We start from the raw sequence: 27,139 nt of genomic DNA, 5'->3' as shown, positions 1-27,139 counted from the left end.
CAAATATAAAAGATTTATATTTTTTCATTATTTTTTAACTAATTTTATAATTTCATAAAAAATCATAAATATTTATTTTAAATGAAATAATTACACAAAAAATATTGTTTGTAAGATTTTCAATATAATTTTCAACATCGTTTTCTTTTTCTCTCCCGCCTCTCTTTCTGCATTGTTTGTTCTTGTACTTACTAGCATTTGCAGTAACGACTCGATACTGTGGCGGTGCTTGTTGATGCTGGGTTTGTTGCTGTTGCTGCTGCTGATGACTCAGATGGTTAATGTTAACAGTCAATTGATGATGGCTCAGCTGATGATTCAAGTGGGGACTCGGCGAGGGTGGTGGTTGATGGACCGGATGCACGTGGTGATTATGACCTGGCTGAGGATTTTGTGGATGAGGGGCCGAAAGGTGATGGTGGTGGTGAGGCCCTCCACAATGTGGTAAAAGACAGTGCATAGGTCCTACACCCACGGCTACACCCACTGCGCCCTCCTTTGAGACGCCATATCTCGAAACCATTCTTCCTGATGTACCTTTTTCTTCTTATCCAGCGTCAATGATACACGCCTTGGCCGATAAAGTTGATCAAGAAAAAAGAATCGATCAAAAGAAAGTGTTTTCGTAGATTGGTTTTAAGATCTTTTTAAATGACGAATGCATCAGGATTCGTATATGCAATATTTATAAATTTAATAGATAAAAACAATATTGCATAAATTTATCTTTGAACGTTTTTATTGTTGAAGTGTATGATCATACGTATTCATTCGTTCATATTTTTATATAAAATATATGTAACCGTAAAAAAGCACATTTTTCAAGCCGTAAATATAAATTTTTTTTTTATTTCTCTTCGTTTCTTCTTTTTTTGTTATGTTGATGATCTCAGAATTACTAATTGATTCAACACGACGAACAAATGATCAATAGTATTAAGTATAAAAAATTCATCGATTTTTAACTGACACTTTTTTCGTTGTCTTTGAATCTCTCAATCGGCAATGTAGTACCATGATGTCATTGTCTACTTGATCGGTAATATAACAAAGGGTCTTATTGAACAGTGTTCATCTATCGTGAAAATTGAATACGCCCTATAGAAGTCACGAGAAATCTTTTTGAAAATATTAATAGCAATGTTGTTTTCTTCAAATTTCTTCAATTTTCTTTACATATTCATAACATTTGTTTTATTTATACATGTATAATTATTTCCAATTTTCATCTTCAAAACAATATTATTTTTTATTTTTCAATTAGTTAGTAATATATTTTAAATTTTACATATTAAGATATTCAATACAGATAATATTGGAAAAATTTTCTTGAAAACAGAAATTCTTGACGATTAAAGGGACTGATCAAATTCTTGAAAGGTGTAAAAATTTCCATTGGTAAGATATTAAATGAAAAGAATAAAATACCTTGACCAAGATTTAATTAAATAATCGATAGATACTCATCGAATTTTGCTGTCTAAGACGTGTTTTATAGACGAAATGTCTGTACACGTGATAATCTGAAAGCAACATTTTCATTCGATATTTTTCAAATAAAACAAATTAATTTATTTATGCGATTTCATTGTTCAAAAATGACTTCACATGAAATTTAATTTTCTACTTGAGAATATCGCGCCATATTGTTTTTGTCTCGTATCGATGCACGCGATTCCTCTTGATGAAGTATTCTAGTATTCAACTGTCAAAACTTCTTAATGTGGAGATACACTAAGGTAAGAGACACGTTGAAACGGACGGACTATCGTACCTCTTCCATACCAAAATCGATATTTAAGGCTCGACCGGCGTCTCCCTCTTCGTACCACCCACTCTTGCTACGGGAAACTTCCTGTTCACAGAACACATACAGGTTATGTCCACCAATGATTTAGCATTCGAATGAAATCCAGCAGCATAGGATTTTGATTCACAATAGATTTCTCCAAATTCTTTTCACATATTCCTTCTTTCTTTACTATTGAATCACTAAGAAAAGTCTCAAGATTGATGATCGGAAGTATTCGGCCGCGTGCCGAAAAGTACCGAGTTGCGTTCTATGTAGTTTTCTCTGTATTGAGATTTATGAACGCGATAAAAAGCGCCGCAGGTAAAGAAGCGAATTACTCGCAACACTATGCACGCACGTTTTTAGTAGCACTATGGATATTTAATAGCACACGCGTATATGCTCAAAAAAAGTGCAATAAAAGATTTTAAATTACACAGAAAATTGAAACGGCGTCAAGTTGTTCCTAGGTTGCGTGAGATTCTTTCTCGGAGACCATAAGTGTCTCAAAATATCACCCTTTTTCAAGAATTTTGCTTGTTCGATATTGCAATCGAAGCTTGATATATATTTAACGTACGCGTTTATAGCAATATAACGTGTGCACTCAGAAATAGGAGAAATAAATTAACAATGATGTGAAGACGAGCGTACCCTTTTGCAAGGGACGCGAAGGAGACTGATGCAGGCTAGTCCTTCTCACACGACTCACGAATCGCGACCCGCGGCCCCCTACCCGTTTCGCTCTGCAACTAAGGAGCGACAGGACTGTGTAATGATTTTATAAGTACCCTTTCAAACTTGATGATTTAAAATTTTATAGAATTATCTTTTTACTAAACAAAATATTTAAATAATGTTTAACAGAAAATTAATTATATATTATTTTTTATGTACAAAAAAAATATAATTAAATAAATTGTTTAAAATAACTAAATGAATAAATTTATGATTACTATTTTATTTTTATCGTGATAAAAATTCTTTTTTTATTTTTAAATATATTAAAATGTCAATTTTTATGAATATTTTTTCTTAATAAATTTTTATTTTTTTAGAGCAATTAAGATTCAAATTATTTTATGAAATATATTTTAAATATAAATAAATGATCTATTATTTTTTTATATTTTTCATTACATTTTTATTGAAATATTAAAAAACTCAAATATTATAAAAGCAAAATACACGTGTTACGTTACGGCCCTGAAAAGTAGTCAAACACCAAACTCACACTGAGTGGAAGATATATACCTACGGCCGCGTGCGCAGACCAGTGGACAGAGTGCAAAACCCTGCGCATGCGTAATGGACGTCGACACGGTAGACCCTTCAACTCGCATGAATGCAGTAGGCGCAGCCCCACAACACTTGAGGGTAAGGTGACGTGCAGCCTTGTGCATGCGCACATATAGTTTATTCGCTTTAACTTTGTCACACCCGTATATTTGTATTCACTTTTTATTACCGCAAGAATCAAACGCGCATATATTTGATGTAGATATGTTTCTCAAATATATTTCAAAATTTTTAAAAATTCAAATTAAATAATATAAATAAGATATAAATAAATATTTTTAATTTTCATTAATTACTATCAAATTAATGGAATTAATATTTCTTAAAATTATTTGCGCACTTATACAATATAATATAGAATACAATAAAAATAATTTATAATTTATATAAAATATATAATAAAATATATAATTTATATAAAATTGGTAATTTTTATATTATTTATATATCATTAAAATTTTAATAATTATATTAAAAAACTTATATTAAAAAATATTAATATATTATTTCACACGAATGAAAATTCAATTTTCTACAAAAATTTAAAAAAATTTTTATAAATAAGATTAACGTAAATATTTATAGATTGATTAATATTCTTTATCATTTTTAATGCATTATATTTCAAAGAATTAATATTATAATTTTATATTATGTATTGAAATCGTTCATATATATATATATATATATACTTATGTATATTGAGATATACATGTAATAAAGAATTTCTATTGTATATTTTTCCTTTAAATAGATATATTAGTTATTCAATATTTCTTAAATTAAGATTAATAATTATCTTTTCAAAAAATTTTTTAAAAAATTAAAAAAAAGAATGAATCACCCCTTTTTCTGCATAAATAATAATACGATAAAACAGGTGAAATCCAATCTTTTAATTTAAATTGCTTTCTTCACGATAATAAACATTGATTTAAATGAATTAAAACATCTCCGTGATCATAGAATATATATATTATTGCCACAGCGAATATACTATATATATTATTATTGTAGATGAAGAAAAAAGACGATGAGGATAGTATATTTCTTAACGACATTCAGAACGATGAAGCAAACAGAGAAAGAAAAGAGAGACGAATCACGAAGATGCACGAACGTGTGCCATGCGTGGGCGAAACTGCACGAACGCGTAAATACAGAGAAGAAACACGAGAGGCGTACTCGACTTTGTTCAAATGAGGAACAAGATCCGCGAATGATGTGTATAGGTTAGGTAGGTAACCCAGTTTCGCCGGTACACCAGGCCAGGCTGCAGCAACGCCGTTTTACGATCGATACCTATATGCACCCGGTACTGCTCACAGCCTAGATTCGCTTGTCTAGGATAGGTACAAGAAGGGGACTGTGTGACCTACATCTTAGAAAAAATGTAACGAAAATGATTTAAATTGTATTGAATTCGAAATTGGCAATAGAGTCAAAAAAATATTTTATTGTATTAATATATTAAATTAATTAATAATATTAACAATTCTTATCATCGGATTATTCCTTATCTCGATAAACATTCCTACTTTAATTTTGATGATGTATTTACTTAATAAGTAAAGATAAAAATGTATCATATTACACATATATAATATCAATATATATAACAACAATGAATAACATAAGAACAAAAAAACTTAATGTATTTCAAAAGATATTAAAAAAAAAAATATTTAAAAATTTAATTTTTTTAATATTCTTATATCATAAGAAAATTAATAAAAAATATTAATTTTCCAATATAATGCATATATTTAATGTTCAAATTTTAATTGCATACAAATATCAGAAAAATAATAAGAAATCTTTATTTTTTTATTTCAAATCATAAACTAAAGCGATATCAGCGCATAAAGTATTGAAAAATTAATATCTTATACATGTACACAAATATACACAGCGAATATTTTCATATGTACATATAAAGATAATGAACAAAATGATGAAAAAAAAATTGTTTAACTATTTAAATAGAAAAAAATTAATGAATATGATGAATTAGGGATGAGAGATAAATTGTGTATCAAAGATGTACAAAATTTATATAAAGATGGTAGCAAAAAAAAGCGAGGTTAGACTAGTAACCTCTGACAACCTTCGTTTGTCTCGGTTCAAATAATTTACCCAGTCGAGACGTAGTAGTTCAAAGTCCTCTGGAGAAAACATAGCTACTGACTCATGCTTGCCAAAAGAATTCAAGGAAAGCAAGCATGAAAGCGAACTTTTCCAAAGTATACAGTATGATTCACTGATAATTAAATCTTTCAAACGAAAATGCATACGATATTAATCGTTTCCAAAACCATATCCATGAAGAATATTATTTAAAAAGGAAAATAAAAATTTAGATTCTAATTGTAATATTCTTAGGAATGCATTTTCTTTAGTAAAGTAACAGCAGAAATATAAAATCGTTAGTATTCCAAATTGGCCAAAGATATATATGTGCCTTATAGAAATTCCATAGAATGGTTATAAAGATAAGAAACGAGAAGAAAGTAGACAGAGGTGTTCACAAACCATAGAAGTTGGTTTCCAGGGGTCTTTGAGCCCTCAAGCCGTTGACCTTGGAAAGGTAGCACGGAGATCTTGTGGTGTGAGAGCAGTAGTACTCTGCCTCTCGTGGGCGTCCGGTAGGAGGTTACAAGCTTGCGAGAGGAAAAAGGCCGGTTGCGAATGCGGAGGGAAGGAGTAATACGAGCTAACGTATGTCTGGACAAAGACAGAGAGTCTCTCTGTGAAGAGAGGGTCGATATTTACCGACTTCCCCCCTCTCTTGGCCGGGCAACGACCTACCACCCCTGCATATTCACTGAACTCGCTCTTTTACCCTTCATATCGCTTTCTCTCTTGCATTCAATTTACCTCGCCTCTCAACCCCTTCACTATTTCTTCCCAACGTTCAACTACCTACAATCTTCTTCCCCTTCTCCGACTACCCTTAGTGTCGCTACGTTATTGCGTTCTAACCCTGAAACAAACCAACTCGTGTCCCTTGAGACACCCACCAACTACCAAGACGTCGTGGTCAAGAGCGAGGACCCGACCATGGCTCACTGAATAGAGGAGAGCACAAAACGGAAAACTTATCGATTAGAAAAAGAGAAGAAGGAGAAAAAGAAGAATTAACAAATATAAATTATAGTATTTTCACTAAAAGATTTCACAATAAATGAATATATTATTTAAAAAAAATCAATTTTCAAACGTTAAAATTCATAATTCATATATAAATTTTATATCATAATTCATTTACTTTTATATTATTTAACTAACAAAAATACTAATAATTACTTATATAATATATATATATATAATATAAATAAATTAATTTAAATAATCATTTATTTTAATAATTTTTATTCTAATGAAAATATAAGCGTATTTTTTATGTTTAATATGCTCTTAAATTTATTTTTAAGTCTGCATTCAATTTCACATGTATAACATAGTAAATGGATATTTTTGATCACACGTGCAATATATATAAAGCTATCAGAAAATAAAAATGTTAATCAATTTTATGATAGTAGATACAAAAAGTGTACATATAATGTATATGATATTATTTAATATTTAAGTAAAAAAATACTATGTATAATATGATATTGTACTGCCACCTATATGTAAATAGTTCAACGAATTTTGCCTACTCAGTCGGTAAAAAACATGTTAAAATGATTTCTTTCGTACGAATTAATATTTGATTGTAAAAATATGAAATTCGTTTAAAAAAGAGAGATTTGAAAATCTTTCATTAATATCCTAATCTAATTTCATATATTTTAATCTAATCCTCTCTCTTTTTTTTCAATATCTCTTTTTCATCTTGTTTAAGATTATATTCTAAAGTAAATTTTATTTTATATAGTTTTATTTATAATAAATTTATTAACACATATATATATAAACATAACATTTAATATTCTATATATTTTTAATATTTTTAAATCCGAAAAATTTTTTAAAAATTTAAAATTTTATTGCCATTAATATAGAAAAATAAAAGACAAATTTTGCATAATAAAGATACCGAAAAACATAGTATAAATGTTTTAAACGATCACGAATGTGTATTTCAACATCTCAACTTCTCAAATCAGAATTGCACAGTAGAAGTATGTTCTATTAGTTACATCGAATGAAGCTCAAGCGGAAGTAACAATTTTACTAACTGATCTAATAGCATTTCTCCTTTATTCATATATTTTTGTTCTATATTACAAACAAATTTTTAATCAAAATCAGTTATATATTCTGAGAAAGAAGAAACAATAAAACTGAATAGGCCTATCAAATATTATATATTATATTTAATTATTTTAACAAAAAGTCTGTTGTTAAATTATTATATCATGTTTCACACATGTGTATTAAAAATTTAACATGAAAATATTATGATTCTTAATGAAATTTATCTATTATTTCTAACTTATCTTATAAGTTTTCTTCTAGGATTATTTCACTGGCGTATTCATTGATTTTGCCTTTATTTTTCATATTTGAATATTTTCGTGCTTATCGCGAAACGGATAACATCCGCTATTGTTAATGTATTTTTTACATACTTCATTTGTCTCGGAAATTTCCAAGAATTATATATTTCTTTCTTTCAACTTCATCGCACAAAAATATCTTCGAATCGTGTAAACAATTCTCTAGAAAATATACGCTCTCATTTATATTCGAAGTTAAAAGCAACTATCTTATCCTGCATATGTACTCTACAAAATATTGAAATCAACATTAAATAAAACTGTTCATGTCATATCAGTGACTTTTATATGTATTATATTACATAATGAAATATAACATGTTTTAAGGATATTTACATTAAAATTTAACTATAATTGTAAAAATAATTATAAATAATTCAAGAATTTGACTTTATTTGACTTTTTTCTTAATGTTTTTATAATTACTCGTTTTTTTTTAAAATTGAACAAATTTCTATTCAAGAGAAAAAAATGATTATTGAAAAAAATCGAAAACTATATTCCTCTATTAAATTATATTAATAATAACAGACTTCTTAGTATAATAAAAACAAAAATTAATTAAATTTATAGTTATGTTAACAGTACGTAATTGTTATCTTGAGAGAAATATCTTCTTGATAATCAAAAACATTAAATTTAAAAAAATTAATAATTATTTTTCCATTATGAAACCACGGTTCAAATACAAAAAAAGAAGAAAGATAAGAGAACAAATTTTTTTTATTCAATATTTGTCATACTTTAAAAATAAAATATAAGCAAATTATCAAAAATAAATAATTTTTAGTAATTGAAATAAATATATGTATGTAATTGAAATAAATACATGTATATGTAATACATGTATATCAATATAAAAATTATTCAACGTGTAAAAGTGCACTTTCTATCAGGAACTGTTCGAAACCTGGTTTACCAACCGATACAACATGCGTGTTAAATGTCACAATACTAAGTTGCTATAACTCACTATGAATAAATTATATAATAAATTCTCAGTAAGAATATATTTTAATGTATTTTTAAATGATTCAATAATATATTATTGAAATAATATATTGCATAAAAATTGAATAAAAAAATATTAAAAAAGGATAATTATAAAATATTTTTATTAACTAATTAGAAACTTTTTAAAGATAAAATATCAAATACACATTTTGAAATCAAAATACATAAGATTAATAACAATTCATTTCAATATTCATAAATATAAGTGTAATAATAAATGTAAATATTTTAAAAATTTTAAATTTAGTAATTTCGTCAACATATGTGTCAAAAAATAGTTGCAACTGTTGAAAAATAAAATTCTAAAAGCCAATGTTCGCATTTTGGTTCATAATCTTTTACCGCATTGCTGGCAAGGACGCATTGAATGTGTAATTAGAATTGGTCTTATAACTAAATTGTATCGACAAAAAAATTCAAAAATTCTTTATATTAAAATGCTATAATTTTAAACATGGAATATAAATTTTTTCAAAATATTTTTTTCTAATTTTTTACTTGACTAATTTTAAATATAGAAAATTAATTTAATTAATATTTTTATATTAAATTATTTATAACTCTGATTTAAATATTTATTAAAAAAATGTTATTTAGCAAAAAATAAAATATTAATTCAGTTACAATTCAAATACAAATCGTAGATCAATTGATTTGTGTGAATTTGAGAATACGATCACAGAAAGTAAGTTTTTTATTCACTTTTTGCAAGAAAAAAAAAGAACAAAAAATATTTGTTTTATAGATTATGAAATCTTGCAATACTCTTGTTCCTCTAAATTCTCCTTTATTTCATTGTCCGTTTAAATAATTTAAATATTATAAGAAAAAAATTTGCAAAAAAATATTAATGTTAAACTTGAATTGAAATAACTTCCTTTTTCATAAATTAACATTCATTAATAACATAAAATATTAATATAGAATAAACATTTACATATTACATATATATTTGTGACATATCTAACAAACTGATCAAACTATTTATACATTTCATTAAAACTTTCTAAGCCATTTCTAATATTTATTTATACATCTTTTGTAATAATAATCACATGACTAAGAAAATCATAGAATTTTGAAAAATACTTTCTTTCTAATTATCAAAAAATCGATAAATTCTAAAATAAAAATCTCTTACAAATAAAAATAAAGATTTGCTAAGATTTATAATAATCCTTATTGTGACAAAGATGAACCCTGATTTGTAAAATATATTGCCTGAATTGACAAAGAATTATTGATGGGATTCCAAGGACATAGGAACAAACAGGGAAAATTATTCTCAGGTATACAGAGGACGAAAAGCAGGTATATGGAAGATTTGACAAATCTAAAAAGGGAATAGTAATTAAGTGCAATCGTAAAAGCATGGTCGTTGAATAGGCATAGTTGTTGAGCAAAGATCAGTAAGAAGCAAGCAAAGTACGGTTAGTTTCTCCCCGGATGTCTGATGGCCTCTTTCTCGTACAAGCGGCCTTGTCAGGAATGCACATTTTCTGCCGGTTCACCGTTTACTTTGGCTTCGATTCGAATCGATGCACAGACGTCTACTACCTTTCACCCAACTGTCTTTTAATCACGTGACCGTACTTGTTATCGCTTAACTTCGTCATGATCTTTATTGTCGTATGGACCTTTCTAAGATGATCAACTTTCTTTCGAATATTTTCTAGTTTTCTTAATTAATTTTATTGAATATGAAGAGAATATGTTATGTAGAAAATAATTGAAAAATACATCTATAGTTTCAAATTGATTATTTATTTAATTATATGAAAATAAATTTTTATTCAAAAATTGATACTATGATAATAAATATCTTTAATTATATTTTTTTTTTTCTATTATTTTCTGTTATTCAAGCTATTAACTAGAATAATAAAATAATATTTTTTTGCATCGTGAGCAAGTGAATAGTTTTGTTATTCAATCAAAATATCAATGATTTGTTTATAAGCGTGAACTTAAAATATTCAATTAAAAATCAACAAGATCAATGTTTATAATCTATTGTATTTAAATAATTTAATCTCTTATTTAAATTATTACTATATATATATATATATATATATAGAAAGAGAAAGGAAGTTCCCAAGTGTTTTAACTCGAATAAATAACTAAGTTTCTATTGGACACGAAAATGAAGTATGATGCATACGATAATATTCAATATAACATACGATATATTATAGAAAAATAAATGTATATCTATAAAATAAAAAAAATTTGAAATTAAATTTAATATATTTATAGAAAAGTTAAATTACATGTATAAAAGATTCACGAAATAAATCAATAATGAAATTTATATAAAATTCAATCTGAAATTATGTTGAATTGCAAAATTAGTATTGTTATGTAAAAAGTTATGTTCTGATACGTAATAAAAATTTTATAAATATAAAAAATTACAACTTTTATATACAATGTATTGTATTTGAATATTAGAATTATTAAAAGACATATAATTAAAACAAAGATGACACAAGAAAGTTATATTTGCTAAATCATGAGTTATAATCATAAACATGTATTTTAAGAATGTACTATCCAATAAAATTGAAAATGTGGTTAAAAAATATAAACTATATATGCAACTAATTGTTAATGAAGTATTTTTTTGATATTATTATTTATTTCAAGTATTATACAATTTCCTAATGACTTTTATAATAATAATATACTTATTTCTCAATAAGATGAAAATCAAAAACTTTGGCAAATTCGATAAAATCTTAATACTGAACAATTTTTTCATTGCATATTACATTTTAATAAAGCATAATTAGAAGTCATATTTACGATAATTATGTTTTCCAGAAAACTAGTTATAAATAGTTATAAATATATAAAACTATAAATATAAGAATATAAAAAAAAAATTTAAAAAGAAAAAATCTTTTAAAAAGAAACAAACTTTTAAATTAAATTAAAATTATATATAAAAATATATAAATTTAACTTTTTATATAAAAATATGTAAATAAATAATAAAAGATAAATTTTATATATAAAATTGATTATTTAGTGGCATAATATAAATATAAATAAATTGTTACTGTAATTGTAATTCTTAAATAGAGTTTTTTTACAGCTGCTATAAAAATTATCAAAATTCATGCGTTTGTACATAACAGAAAACATACTTTTATAATTGATATTAACCATTTGAAAAATATCAGACAATCTTAGGAAAGAATCGTGCTCTCGTGACACACGTGACACATCCAACTGGTAAATGATTACTGACTCACGCGACATCTCCCGAAATCTATCATAAGTATTATTTCATTTGATATTTCTTAAATAGTTTTAATTTATCTATCGAAAAAATTATGAATTATTTTTATGTAAAATAAAAACAAATATAAAAATTAATTATAATAATCACAATGATTTGTGTAATTAATATGTTAATAATAATCGACTATTGTAAGTAGCGAAGCATATTTACTATCTATAAGTTTATGTATAAAATGTATCTGCAATATGAAAACATTCGATCATTCGAATAAATAAACAACTGTCGCGAACATAGCATGACATTCAACTTACCTATCACAGTAGACATTTTTGGCTTGTGTGCTGCTGTACGCCTAGCCTAAGTTCTCTTATGACCGTTATTGCTAGTGATGGTAAGAAACAATGATGATCGAGAACATCTTTAGTGGCGTGATTGCCTACTGGTGATCCTATCCACTTTCGTTCTCAACATGCGAAGGTAACACACGAGGTCTCTTCCTTGAAGAATATACGCCTCGTATGGCGCGAATACTTGAAAAAACAACGATGGCTATTTGAATGAATGGACACTCGTGCTTTGCAAACGAAAAGACCGCTGTCGAAATTATATAACCTCCGCGGTAGCAAAGACGATATGATACTGGTAAGGCGATGTTTTTATGCGAGTTACTAACCACGAAACCCGGCAATACCACTGCTGTTACTACTATCGTTAAACTCACTCTCGTACGGTAAATCACCAAATTTTAAAAAGATTTATTTCGTTTGTCAAATATTAAAAAATATTTTCTTACATTCTATTCTTATATATGTTACTTATATTATTGCGATAATTATGTTAAATATGTTTTGTTACTTCAATTCATACATTTTAACAAGCATTTTAATAACCATATGCTGTTTGTAGTGATAATTTTCTGCGTAATACACAAATAACACAATTTGCTGGCAAAAATTACTATATACAAAATATAAACAGGAAAATTTTCATACAAAAGTAAATTAACTTTGTAAAATGACTTAAAAGAAATAATAATATATTTTTAACTATATTTCAAACCATAAAATTATAAGAGACCTTGAAAATATTATTCCGTAAAAAAAATATAACGATTCTTTAATGATACTACGCACAATTTTTAATATATTATCATGAACTTTTATATACTTGTCGTGAAATTATATTCGATTATTTTCACTATAAGTCAAATAAGAAAAAGAAAAGAGAGCAAGAAACGTGTGTACCGTGTGGCTTGATTGCCACATGTACACAGACTACGCGCGACATATAGCCGAACTTAATGTTCGGATATTTTCGTAAATCTTCGGCAAGTTAGCTATGTCGCCTCGTTTCATTCTATCTTTCTCCTTCTCTTTTTCTTTCAGAAATTATTTTTTTGTTTTCTCTTAGGATATTTCTCTGTATATCCTTTCACATGACCCATATATCTATAATTTTTATTACTTTAATTCATTCATTAAATAATTCCTAATTTATTAATACAAAACTATTTCATAAGAATCAACAGATTGTTCCCCCACTTTGTCTCTTTTTCACGTTTGTTTTTATTAATATATATATTAAGCATATTTGCCTCGTCATTTTCCTTTTCCTTAATATACTTTTTTAAAAAAGAATTTGTACTATGATTAAAAAATAAAAGCAAAATAAACATAAATCAAAAAATTGTAGATTTAAAGAAATATTTTAAATCAAGTATTATAAATAAAGTCATCTTAAAAATATAATAATATTTATATTTTTAACAAAAAATTCAAATTTTTTCAATATAATTATAATTCTACTCATGATTTTAAATTCTTTTTATTTTATGATCTATAAATTTTTTATATTTTTTTTATATGTATATCATCAATAAATCTATAGCTATTCTAAAAATATATTTATTTTAGATGTTACATTTTATGTGAATTATGCTATTTTGATAGATAATTCTCCAAAGAATTATTTAAAAAAAAATATATAAAAATATGTATAAATAATTTACATTACATAATTTTTTTATAAAATAATAACTAAATAAAAAATAATAATAATCACAATTTGTAAAATTATATGAAAAAATTCAGAATTGTATCAGAGAATAATAAAACTAACATAAACATAAATGTTTCTTTCATGGCTTCCATAATTTCATTAAGTTATATTAACATAAGTTTCTTATATATTTAATTGTTAACTAATAAATTGTATATTTAATCGTTAACTATATATATGTAAATGAAATCAAATAATTTTCAAATAATATATTAACATTATTAAATATTTAAAAAATCATAATTCCTAAAAAAAAAATAAATAGATAAGGATTTAAAAAATAAAATAAAAGATTTACAAAACATCACTACTATTAATATTATATAAAATATAAAAAGATAAAATATAATTTTTAAAAAATATATTTTATCGTTTTAAACAAAAATATAAAGCAACAAAATAAATTAATTATTAAAAATTCATTAAAAATATATTATTTAAATTAAAGATTTGGGAAGCCATAATCTCAATATATTCTTTTTAAAACAAAAATATACAAATTATAGAAAAATCAATTTGTATATACGTAGTGTTTTCTTTATTTAATTAGAATTCCAACGTTTTTAAGCATTTTTTTAATAAAATTAATATCGAAAACAAAAATAGTAATTAATTCTTATATAAAGGGTATAAAATAATGTAAGAAAATAAATGCATCATTGTAGAGATTTTTACGAAATATCCCTAAAAGATAGCCACATGGACCGCATGGCTGTCCTAACCTTAAAACCTAACCTCATTTGAGTATTTAAGTTATACGTAAAAATCTAATGACGTAAAAAAAATATATATATAAAATGAATAAAATAAATATATACTAGCATATATAAAAATTAAAAGAAATTAAAGATATAGTTCACAATTTGTACTCACCAGCATTTGGTACAAAACGCGGTGTATTAGTCGTAACCACAGTGTTGTAAGTTTGAGACGAATGAACACTTGGTTGATTGACGTTCACTATGAGTTGAGGTTGATGTTGTGGTGGATTATGATGTGGCTGTGAATGATGTTGATGATGTTGGGGCAGGTGGTGATGTTTCCCTTTCGTTGGCATGCTCATCGCAGGCGTAGGCCTCCCTTCTTTAAACTCTCCACTACCTTCAAAGCTTGTTGCCTTATGTGGCTCGCTGAGGTCCTCATAGGTACGTTATTTTCACACGCACGTAGTTAACCGTAATGTTTGTCGAAAGACTTCTTGTCCAAGCAAACTTTGCTGAAAAATTCGACGTACGTAAAACGATGGTTAGCGTTCGGTCACCCGTACGGAACTGGTAGCACATTTACACGCGCGCGCACTTCAACTACGGTCAATTCATACGTAAAACTATATATTCACTTTTTCCATACTTCTGTTTTTATCGAAATAACAGTTTTCGTTTGTACTCATCAATAAATTACACACTTTTTCTGCACAACGTCTTTGTCCGTTGGTTCGTTCGATCAAAAGTGTTTACGCTCTTATTACTTTTCCAAGATTTGCGCGCGGTTGCAATATTCAACTGCGCACGATCACTTATTCCTTCTTGAAATACTAATAAACTATTATCATCAATAATCGTACCTAGATCGTTCTACCTGCCTAAAATGTCGCGTAAATTGTTTGACAAATAGTAAATGACTTGTTTTCTTGTAAGAAAAAAGAAGCGACGCGCACCATACATTGAGCACAACCACAGCACGCCTTTCTTTCCATTTCCTCTTATCTACCGTTCTTTAATGGTAATATACAAGAATCTAAACTTGTTACACATTCGATATAAAGATAATTCAAAACAAATTAAAAAATCGTCGATAATCGATATTTGTTAAGTTATTTAATTATAAATTAGAATTACATGCGCATTAATTAATTTGTCCAAAAGATATTATTTTTTCGAAACGACACAAACGGATTTGTGGTAACATAGTGAAACAAAATTCTACAGCAACCAATCAAATGTCTGGCATAAACTATGTAGGGAATATAGAGTCAATCAGGTAACTATTTGATTGACTGTTAACCACACTGACGGTTATACAGACATTGGATAGTTAATACTATATCTGAATGTAAAAAATACAATAATGGATTTTAAACCATTTCTATATATTATAACATTATACAACTGTTATTGATATGCAAAGTATTTATTATTTTATGAATAAAAATAATTTTAAAAATAAGTTTATCATTAAATTAATTATATATTTTAATAGAAAATATTTTATCATTTAATCGTAAAAAGAGATAAATTATTGCATATAATTATATTGAAGACATAACATTGATTATATTAATATTAATATTTAAATTAGTTAAATATTTTTCCATTTTAATAAATTCTAATTTTAAAAAATATACAACAGAACAAACAATATATATTATTAGATTTATATACGAATATACATTTATTTTTACACATTTTTTATAGATAATTATATGATGTGTATGTGTGTGCGCGCGCGCATGGATATATATAATATAATATAATATAAGTATATCTACGTACTTGTATTACTTAAACAAACAGAATCATTAAATACTTAGTACTTACGTAAGATCATATATTTTACTTATCCATATATGCAGATATGCACGTGCATATGCTACTTTTACATGTAATATTCATATCTAAAATTGATGATTTGTTAAAACATTATATTTTTGTTGTTTAATATTGCTTTAATAGAATGAAATTGCATATAAAAATCACAATCATATTTATATCTTTAAAATTAAAAAAATAAATAGATTATTAATTGAAAAAAAAATGTATTAAACCAGTGTGAATATATATGTGATGAAAATATATAAGCATATATATAAAATAATATAAAAGATCTTCAAATAAATATACAGCAAAGTAACTTTCAAGTAATAAGTATAAAAAATTAATTCTAATCGTGACTTCACTCGTAAAGTTCAGCTAGTTATAATAATTTTTACTTTTTCAAATTTATTTAATTATTATTGTTTTCACATTTAAAAATGGGTTCTCACGGTAAATTAGAAACTGAGAAATTAAAAAAAAATTTAGAGGCACAATTGGATAGACTAATACAACAATTAGAGGATATAGAAGAAAATAGGTATACTTGATAAATTATTCAAATTGTTAATTTAATAATTTTAAAATTAATATTTTTTTTTATAACATTATTGCAATTAATAGGAATTTATTAGATGCAGCTGCATATGAAGAAGCTATGCAACTCACAAAAGAAGATTTACAAGAATTCAATGAAAGTTTACAAAGATTGATATCTGGTGATACAACATTAATTGATCAATTAGGTGCAATACAATTGGTATGTTATAAAAATGCATACATTCAAGTTGAAAAAATATTTATTATAAAATGTAATAAATATCATAAATATGTTCTTAAAATTTTAATTAGGCCATTCAAGCAGCAATTAGTGAAGCATTTAAAACACCAGCTGTTATCAGAATGTTTGGAAAACGTGAAACATCACAACTTAGAAACCGCTTAAGTCAAATTGAACATGATATGAAACTTGGAAAAATAACAAAAGAAGTTTGTGATCTTCAGCGTGCAGAGGTATTAAATGCACTTAGACAACTTGGTGAAAAATTAGAACCTCAAGAATTACAGTTATTGGAAAAATTGATGCTTAATAATATTGATACTACAAATTATGTGCAAGTAACTGAAAATGTAGACAAAGGTCGAATGGCCATGGCAGTAGTAGGTGATGAGGCTAGAATTCAAAATATTTAAATCTTAGGATATTTTTTAACATTAATTTTTAATTTTTTATAAACGAATGATACTTCATATAAATAAAAAATTAAATATGAAAAGATTGATACATTAAATTTAAATACTTTAATAAATTTAAATCATTATTTATGAAATATAATGTTTAAATAATATTAATAGTTAATAAAAATAAAAGATATTAATATATATTTTTAATTTTACTATTTAATATTTTTTATTATAAATAAATGATTTCTAAAGTAACAAATTTGTATCATTTGTTATTTTAATTGTTTGAATATTTATCTTCATTTTATTATTAATCTTGATTAAATTTGCTTATTATTTGCTTATTTGGTTATTATTGATTAAATTGCTCTTAAATTATAACATTTAAGACTGAAGACTGAAAATATTGTTATTAATATTCAAAATAAATAAAATATGAAATGTATAATAAATAATTATAAATAATCTTTTTTTAATATATTTTTTTACATTTTAAATATATGTATTTATTTCTAGTTATATCATTGTAGTATCAGTATCTCTTATATAATATTTTAATATATAATCGTATATTATATATAAATATATAATATATATTTAAATATTTTAATATATAAAATATGTTTATTTCATTGTCATATAAATTATATGTATATGAGAATAAGGAGACATGTATGTATTTATTATATGTATAATATTTCAGATCGTATCATTACTAATATGTATACATACATATGTTTTACAAAAATATTATGAATAGAATATTAAAAAACATTTATTTATAATATTAAAACAATATTACATATTTCATTAATGTATTTAATAAACTTATTTTTATATTAATAAATTTGTTTTTAATTATATGAATTTCTTATTAACATCTAAAGATTTTAGATTAACAATATTTTTAGTTTTATCATTTTAATAAATAATTAAAATAAAATACTTTTTCATTATCCAAAAATGTTGAATTTGAAAACAAATATACATATATAATAATATCGCTTATTATCTTTTTACATTTTTACTTATAATTATAATTAATAATTACAAATCAAAGGATTTACATTTGTTTGCATACATATTACAAATGCCTCCATTCAAGCAGAAAGCTTACATCAAGGCATGTCAAATTAGTGTCAAGAATATATTAATATGCTTCTACAAAGTATCTTCTTTTTTCAAATACAGCAATTTTAATTTTTTTTTTATAAATTCTTTAATATTACCATATTTATTATATCCATTATTAGTTTAACGCTTTCGACGGCAAACTCTTTTATGCTCACGTTGCCAGTGGACTTGTTGACAATCAGTACTGCAATATGCAGTATTCCAACAGCAATGATATATTGCTTCAGCTTCACAATTATAACACTAGAATTAATAATATAGATATTAAAATATATAAAGGAAATATTAGATTGTATGTAAATAAAACTATTAAAGAATTATTACCCATTGTTTCTTCTTTATTTCTGATATAATTTGTTGATGTCTATCTGTTAGTTGTCGTAATTCTTTAGCATGTTCAGCTTGTAATTTTTCTAATTCTTTACATTTCTCCAATTCCAATTCACGACGTAATTTTTCTAATGCTGTTGTAGTAGGTTGTTCTGATGTTCTGCGTTCTCTTTTTATCTATAATACATAACATAATAAAATTGAAATCATAAAAATGATAATTAATAATTATTAAATATTATACCTTTGCTGGTAATTTTTCTGTTTGTATTTGTTCTGTCTGTACAAAAACACACTTGGTTCTTGGTTCTTGAGAGCTAGAAGTGACCATATCTTCTTGAGAACCTTCTTTCTTCAAACCTTGAGGACATGTACTGGATATTTCTCTTGCAGGTTCTTCTTCTGCTACTGGCAAACAGGGTACTTGTCTTTCTTCACTTTTAGCTTTAGTTTTTGAAGAACGTTCATTATGTTCGTTTCCCTTTTGGTTTGATGGTATATCATTGTGACCATCCGAACTGAGACGTTCTACTTTAACTCTTAAATCCTTAAAAAGTTGTTTCGTAGAATTTCCCGTTGTATTTTTTGAACCTGATGACTCTATATTTCGGATTTTGTTTGGTTTAGGACCCTCATTATCGTCGTCGATGTCCAATTCTTCGATGGTCTTGCCCGACTTTTGCAGCAAATTCTGATGATGCTTCAGTTCATCAAATGCTCTGTTCCAAGCAGTGGATCTTTTTATCTATGGAAGGTAAATTGTGCACGTTTTAAGAAAAGTTGATTTTCTTCCAATTGCACAATGAAACAGAGTGGTGAGAAATTAGTTGTACACTTTAGGCCACAGTATATGCATACCTTCATTTCTTTCCATTTTCCTTTTTCCGAAGGCTATGCAAGAATTCGTTGTTAAGATAATAATATACCTAAGTGCAACAACAATTTCTAAATTTCTTTTTCTCTCAAGAGTTCTCTTCTATTGTGTCAGTGATACAATACATTGTAAATGGCGTGTAACCTAAACCGAGAATTTCACAGTGTTCGCGTGACAATTTCGCGTTGAACGCCGGATAATTTTGTGACTTATCTTTACCTGTAAACTTTGTAGACTGGTAGTAATCGGTCGAATGAACATTTTTTCGATGTTGGCTCGCATGTGATGACCTCCGAAAAAGCGAACGTCATAAATGTTGCCATTAACTTGCATCACTTTAGCTGGCCAGTAGGGGTATCCTTTTTGTTTTGCATAAACTAACTGATGTGGTGGATTACAAGGTATGCAAAACCACAGTTTTTCTGATTTTTCATTCGATATTCTATAGCAGTCAGCACAACGACGAATTTCTTGAAGATCATAACAGCAATCTTGATACATTGTATGACCCATTTCTCCAATTATACTATGTGCTAAATAAATATTTGAATTAAAATTATAAATCATAATTAAATTTTTAAATTATAAATAATTTATATTTGTTGTGTATATATGCGTGTGCGCATGTGTATACGTACTTCCATGATATACAATAATATTGTGTAAAATATTATGTGCATCAGCTTGAAATTCAGCCAAATTATTGTACTCATTCTTCTTAATTTTTGTATCCATAATAGCTAAATCCATATGGTGTTTTATGAGAACACCTGGTCGCCATGCATCTTCCCCTTCACTAATCCAAGTTGTACCTGAATATCTATTAGCTGGTGTAACAATAGGATCATTGTTAAAAACAATAGTACGGTTTGTAATTTCTGGTGGTAATTTTGCTTTCAAGTGTCCGCAAGTAAAACTTAGAATATGATTGAGATCAATTTTATCTGGGTATGTATCATTATTTATGCTCTGTAAAAATTATTTCCATATTTTATCAATATATATATAAAATTTTAAATTTCATTTTTCAATTCAATATACAATTATACTTACTTCACAGAAATTACATATTTTCAATTTAACATTATTGAGCATATGGCATTCAGGATGATAAACTCTGTGACATTGTTGACAACATTCCACTGTTCCTGCTTTTTGACATTTATAACAGTACCAATCGTGACCATCATTAGGTATAATATCAGATGGTAATCTATAACTTTCTTGTTCTATACCATTTTTTGTTGGTACTTTTTTTAAGTAAACAAGTCCATCATCAACAGCTTTATTTAATTCCTCTTGTGCCTCTTGTTCTGTAATTCCATAAACTCGAGCTAAATGTCGTACCATACGATCATTGCTTGGTAAACTTCTTTGATGTACAGTTATTTTGATAGCATCCCATATTCGTTGTATCATAAGAGGATCAGTTTTACGACGAATCGACATGATGATAAGTAAACACTAAAACAAATATCAAAAGAATATTAATCTTGTATGTTGTTTTTAAGAAATTAACAACTTTAAATTATAATAAAAAAATATTTTGTCAGAATATATTATTCTAAATTATTAGAATAGAATAAATTATTTTATTAAAACTTATTATATAAATATAGTTTATATATAAGAATATTAGAAATAAAATATCAACATTTTTCATACCAACATTTTTCATATCAACATTTGTTATTATATAAGTAATCAATATACCCTCATGTTACAATATTTATCATATCTAAAATGTAACAGTTGTTGAGATAGCCTCATGTTTAACGTACTATATATTAAAATAAAATACCATGCTTCTCTATTCAATAGCATTTCTAAATAGTATCTTTTTAAATTGCACAAAGTATACAAGTAAATAGTTATAATTTTTAAAATTTTATTGCATATAACATAACACAAGTGCACGTTAAATCATAAAAAATTTATACATACATAAGATGTATTACATAATACTCAATATATCTACGTACATGTTATTATTATCCAGTGTTTTTACTATTATAGTTTTATTAAAAAGACAATTTAAAGAATGGAGGAATACACCATTATATATTTTGTCACTATCTGATGTATTATTTTCTATATTTACATCAAGTATAATATTTACAAATTTAATGATACGTATTACTTATTTGAATCACAATAAAGTGAATAATAAAGTCTTTCCAATAAATGAAAGTACATGGAATATAGAAGATGCTAATTTTAATCAACAAATTAAATTTAAAAGATTTATGGAATATACTATTAATATAAATCAAAACAACTTTAACATGATTCCACAGTGTAATATAATAAATATAATAATGAAATATGGAATGCTATTCTTTCCATTTACAAATTCATTTGTGTCTTTGTTAATATTTTCTGTACAATGCAATTTAAATGCATTTCATCTTAAAAATCAATATTTTAAATTACTACAAACTGAAGAAATGATATATAAAGAAAATATTAATATAAATAAATTTAATACTGAAATAAAATTTAATTCTATAGTGAAAATAGTGAAAAGAGTTTCAAGAATAAAAAAAAATATGAAGAATATTTTACATATATTCAAATGTAATAAAATGAAAAAAGATACAAAATTTATTGTCATATTTGTCTTAAATCAATGGATTTTGCCTATTATTGTTACTGGACTTTTATATTTATCTGAATATGATATAAATCCTACAAATGATATGGAAAATAAAAAATGTTTTAGTGAAAGTATACTTTTTCTTGATGATTGTTATTATAATATAAAATTTACAAATATGCCACAGAATATTAATTTTGAAATATATACAACTCCACTATATGAAGATTATATTAATAATGAAGATTTAATGAAAACTTCTAATATTACTCAAGTAAATGAAATAATATCCAAAATACAAAATCTTGTTTTTTCTGCAATGAATGATACATATACTATTCCCTCCAACATAATTTCTCAAAATGTTTCTGAGTTTTTAAATATAACAAAATATTTTGAACTAGATATTTATAGAAAAATTATAAAGGAAAATAAGAGTGTTGAAAGTGAACTTGATATAAATAATATTAAAAATGATACAAATTTTAAAAGCAATATGCAAGTAAATAATTATATTGAAAAAGATAAAAAAGAATTATTGTTTAATTATTTAACAACAAATTCTTCAAAACATTTATTAAGGGAAAAAATTGCTAACAATAGAATTAATATAAATGCCACAAAAAAATTAAATTTTAAGGAATTACAAATGTGTCTTAATAAAAGTAAAGACATTATAGATAATTTTATAAATACAATTAAAAGATATAATACATCAATTATATTAAATGATCAAATATATGTTAATATATTTAAATGTATTTATAACATTTCTGAACAAAATATACAAAATTATCATAAAGATAAAAATCATCTTAATAAAAAGCAACAAAAAGAAATAAAAAAATTATCAAAAGAAATTTTTCAATATAATTCAATTTTCCATAAACAAAATGTATTATCAAATATTAAAATCAATACTTATCAAAATGATACTGTATCAAAGATAATACAAGAATATGTAATGGATAAATGTTTTATATCAACTAAATTTTTAAAGTTACATTTGTTTGCATTAATATTTGTAATATATTTTCTGCCAATTTTATTCTCTTCAATTTTACAGCAATATGGTAAACTAAAATGTCAAATTATTCTAAAAAACTTAAAAGCAAAATATATAATGCAATTAAACAATTTTGATTCTGACACCACAAATAAAGATTATAATATACATTGTAATATTTCAATTAATTCTAAAAGATCTAGTAATTCAAAAGATGTTACATTTTTACATGAAAACATTCAAGAATCAATAAGTTTTAATAAATTACATCCAATAAAAAGTCGACAAGAAGATTTTAAACAAAATTGGAATAAACATTACAAAGATAATCAACAAAATATTTCATTTCATGAGAAAAAAATACAATTAAACACGATACATCAAATAGAAAACATTTTACATCTTTTTAATAATATTAAAATGTCTTTACTTTGTGGAATATTATTATGGACACCTTTAGTTTTTGAATATTTAATAAAAGTATTTACAGTTTTATACATACCAGAATGGTTATTAAATATAACATATTTAACAGGTATTTCATTTAATACTTTACGGAATATCTTTAATCTTAAAATGATAAAACTTCAAGAGAAGAATATGAACAATAAAAAAACAAATAGTATTCATCCTATTACATAAATCTGAACTATATTTAATTATTTAAATGATTAAAAACATTTTATTATATATAATTTTATATTAAAAATTATATATAGTATATATTTTTGGTTATGCATATAAATGGCGTTATAATGCTTTTTATTAGATCTTAAGTGAAATTATCTAAATTTAATTAAAATATTATTTTATCAAATTTTTTTCATATAATATAATATATATTACATTGTTGAAAAATAAATAGTTTTATCTCTGCTATGTTTTAATTGATTATTGTTTCATAATTATAATTCAGTATACAATTTTATGCGAGTCTAAAGTTTCTTACCAAAGCTAAAACACTAATTTGTAGTTCATATACTGTTACTTTGTATCGTAAATAAAAATTTCAACTTTAAATTATAGTTAATGATTCATATTTTTCTGTTTTATAATAAAATATATTTAAAACAAAAATAAATTTTTTGCCGACGCCCGTAAGCAATAATAAGACAATAATTAATGTTAGAGACGCGCAACTACATTGCACATATCGAGTACGTCATAACTTTAACCTAACTTCAACAATGCGCGCGCATATTAAAATTAAGTATTGAAAAAAACTAAAATAATCATACTTTATTCCATTATTATAAAATTTAACTTTTTCAAGTTTTGAACTTCAGAAAATATTCTATTTTCTATATAATAAATTAATTTATTTTTGTTTTTACATTTTATATATAATTTAAATTTTCACTTTGTATTAAAAGTAATCTTTTGAAAAATATTTTTAACATAATTCAATCATTATTAAATTATATTGTTTATCATATTTGAATTATACATATTTATAAATAATAATTATAAAATTTCATATGAATCTTTTTCTTACTAAATAATTAAAATTTTAATTTTAAATCGCATACATTGCATATATAAATAATATAATTTCATTATATAAAATACACAGAATGATGTTTACATAAAAAGATATATTAAATAGTACACAATAGTATCATTAAATATAATTGAATCTTTATTATTATTTTATTTTATTTTTATTTTGTGTATTATGTCGTCAAAATTTTCTATCAAATTAAAACAATATGGAAAAAAAAAGAAAAAAGAGAAAAAGAGAAGTCATATGTATATATATATATTATTTTTGAAGAAAATCGTAAGATCAATCACATATTAATTACTAATAATAGTATAAATATTTTAACCTATTGACTTATTTGATCTTTAATTGATATAAGAAGAATATGAACATTTTATTCATACTACTCTTTAAATTATAAAAAAGATTAAGAAAATCCAATTTCTTCCTCTAATTTTTTTAAAATTTGTATACCATCGTTCCATGGAAATATACGTGCATTTATTTTTGGAATCTGATTATTTTCAGTACTATTTAATATTTTCATAAGTACATAATCTTCTCGCGGAAATGCGATATCACGTTCCGAAAGTCGTAAAATAGGACACAAATCATTTTTTCCATCTCCGATGTATATTATTCGATCAAAATATACGTTTTCATTGTTTCTTTTTTTAATATAATCTTCCAAAATTTGTCCTTTACATAAATTAACAGTGCTCAATTTGCAAGAATTTTGAACATGGTACATGTCTAATTTTATCATACCATCATCACCGACGTATGCAGGATTTGTGAATATTTGAGTAATAATATTATTTAAATTTCTGTTTTTTAACCATTCATTAATAAAGAATGTATTTGAATCACTAATAATAATAATTTCGTACCCTCGAACATATAATTCTTTTAATAGAGTTTCAATACCCGATACAGGAGGTATATTAACGATAGCAGTTTTGATTTGTTTTATATCGATGGAATTACTATGGAGCAATTCAAATATTTTTGTCATATATGCGATCCAACCACTAGAACGATACAAATTCTTCACGTTGTCTGTTATTTTTTCCTTAGGTAACAGGTTTCGAGCCACGATATCAGTATTATCATCGGTAATCGTATGATCAAAGTCAAATGCCACGAGTATAGATCGATGCATCTAATAAAATTCAAATAGATTATAAATGCACGCGATTTTAATCAATTATTCAATCTGAATATTTAAAAAAAATTTTTTTTGTAATATTTTTTTTAATTTTGAATGTTTTTTTATATTTTTTCTTCATTGTTTAATTTTTAATGTTCAAGATGAAATTTGTATTTTTGTTATTAATATTAAATAAAATTGTACAATGTTGTATAATATAATATTTATATTTAAATAATTATAAAAATATTATTTTAATGATAAATATTATTTGAATATATTATGTAGTTACTTATGAATTATATATTTTACTTACTATTAGATAAATTCTTAAACATACATAAAATTGTTAATTTAACAATATAAATTATAAATAAGAAAAAATTTACAACCGGATTCTGTATCAGATATCAGATGACTAACATAGGTTAAGCAGTACGAAATATAAATGGATAACCTACAATTAAATTTTTAGCAAGTGTCCAATAAATAGATAACTGACACTTAAAGATTAAGCAAGATAATAAATAATAGATGCAAATTCGTTGTTTCTTCTTTCATATATAGATAAATATATTATATAAACGTATAATATATATTAAATATAATATTGTATATTTTTTACATATCTTATTACTTTCTTAAATTTTGATACATTTATTTATTTAATGCTATGTTTATATAATATTTTGTGAATAATTAATCACTTCTTATTAATAAATTTATAAAATTTATTATAAAATTAATTAATTAAGATATTATTATTTAGATATTATTATAACTATTTATATATTTATATATTTTTCATTTTTAAAATTTAAGAATAGTAATAAAATTCAATTGCTTATTTTTAAAAAAATGTATTTATCTCCTATGTAATTTATACATAATCAATAAATTATATGTATTTAAAAATTTTTATTTTAGATTTT

General features: G+C 24.5%; 4 protein-coding genes across 17 annotated transcripts in view; 1 reads left to right on the top strand and 3 right to left on the bottom strand.

Annotated features, from left to right (window-relative positions):
• The window catches only part of Eif4g (eukaryotic translation initiation factor 4 gamma), a 39,193-nt gene extending 23,383 nt beyond the window's left edge, over window positions 1–15,810 (bottom strand). For 3 of the 13 annotated variants that reach the window (XM_086910945.1, XM_086910957.1, XM_086910950.1), the window contains exon 1: window positions 193–2,510. In XM_086910945.1, the coding sequence (XP_086767071.1) occupies window positions 193–523 (331 nt within the window). In that variant the 5' untranslated portion in view covers window positions 524–2,510. Of the gene's footprint in view, window positions 1–192; window positions 2,511–12,171; window positions 12,502–12,533; window positions 13,139–14,791 lie in introns of those variants that run through there. The other 10 variants (XM_086910952.1, XM_012484775.3, XM_086910951.1 and 7 more) reach the window with 9 other exon arrangements.
• A 115-nt stretch (window positions 15,811–15,925) lies between these two features.
• LOC100864345 (protein LZIC) lies at window positions 15,926–18,481 on the top strand. Its single transcript, XM_003692347.4, has 3 exons — window positions 15,926–16,990; window positions 17,074–17,209; window positions 17,302–18,481. Exons 1-3 carry the CDS (start codon window positions 16,890–16,892, stop codon window positions 17,641–17,643), a joined length of 579 nt encoding a protein of 192 aa, XP_003692395.1. The 5' UTR covers window positions 15,926–16,889; the 3' UTR covers window positions 17,644–18,481.
• Window positions 18,090–24,722, bottom strand: LOC100863887 (zinc finger MYND domain-containing protein 11). 2 transcript variants are annotated; one of them, XM_003692344.4, is made up of 8 exons: window positions 24,524–24,691; window positions 21,026–21,436; window positions 20,611–20,941; window positions 20,192–20,505; window positions 19,957–19,989; window positions 19,343–19,843; window positions 19,093–19,275; window positions 18,090–19,011 (listed from the first exon to the last, which is right to left on the bottom strand). In XM_003692344.4, the coding sequence occupies exons 2-8, from the start codon at window positions 21,419–21,421 to the stop codon at window positions 18,889–18,891; spliced, it is 1,881 nt and encodes a 626-aa protein (XP_003692392.1). In that variant the 5' UTR covers window positions 21,422–21,436; window positions 24,524–24,691; the 3' UTR covers window positions 18,090–18,888. The 2 variants fall into 2 exon arrangements, with proteins under 2 accessions (XP_003692392.1, XP_012340296.1); XM_012484842.3 differs by lacking the exon at window positions 19,957–19,989 and having other exon boundaries at window positions 24,524–24,722.
• A 149-nt stretch (window positions 24,723–24,871) lies between these two features.
• Window positions 24,872–27,032, bottom strand: LOC100864588 (putative phosphatase phospho2). Its single transcript, XM_003692349.4, has 2 exons — window positions 26,524–27,032; window positions 24,872–26,219 (listed from the first exon to the last, which is right to left on the bottom strand). Exon 2 carries the CDS (start codon window positions 26,217–26,219, stop codon window positions 25,485–25,487), a length of 735 nt encoding a protein of 244 aa, XP_003692397.1. The 5' UTR covers window positions 26,524–27,032; the 3' UTR covers window positions 24,872–25,484.
• Between the last annotated feature and the right edge of the window lie 107 nt (window positions 27,033–27,139).

This window comes from Apis florea, unplaced genomic scaffold (genome assembly GCF_048593485.1).
Source record: "Apis florea isolate Af1SG1 unplaced genomic scaffold, ASM4859348v1 contig_3203_pilon, whole genome shotgun sequence".
Classification (NCBI taxonomy): domain Eukaryota; kingdom Metazoa; phylum Arthropoda; class Insecta; order Hymenoptera; family Apidae; genus Apis; species Apis florea.
Note: the sequence above shows the minus strand (reverse complement) of the source record. Positions and strands in the feature narration are given on the sequence as shown.

Bases quoted from the DNA above. Each gene is read 5' to 3' on its own strand.
- LOC100864345 (XM_003692347.4), top strand. From the start codon at position 16,890: ATGGGTTCTCACGGTAAATTAGAAACTGAGAAATTAAAAAAAAATTTA. The intron at 16,991-17,073 runs GTATACTTGATA...TGCAATTAATAG, and splicing joins GAGGATATAGAAGAAAATAG to GAATTTATTAGATGCAGCTG. The intron at 17,210-17,301 runs GTATGTTATAAA...AATTTTAATTAG, and splicing joins AATTAGGTGCAATACAATTG to GCCATTCAAGCAGCAATTAG.
- LOC100863887 (XM_003692344.4), bottom strand. From the start codon at position 21,421: ATGTCGATTCGTCGTAAAACTGATCCTCTTATGATACAACGAATATGG. The intron at 19,276-19,342 runs GTATAATATTTA...TATGTATTATAG, and splicing joins CAGAAAAATTACCAGCAAAG to ATAAAAAGAGAACGCAGAAC. The intron at 19,012-19,092 runs GTAATAATTCTT...TATTAATTCTAG, and splicing joins AAATAAAGAAGAAACAATGG to TGTTATAATTGTGAAGCTGA.
- LOC100864588 (XM_003692349.4), bottom strand. From the start codon at position 26,219: ATGCATCGATCTATACTCGTGGCATTTGACTTTGATCATACGATTACC.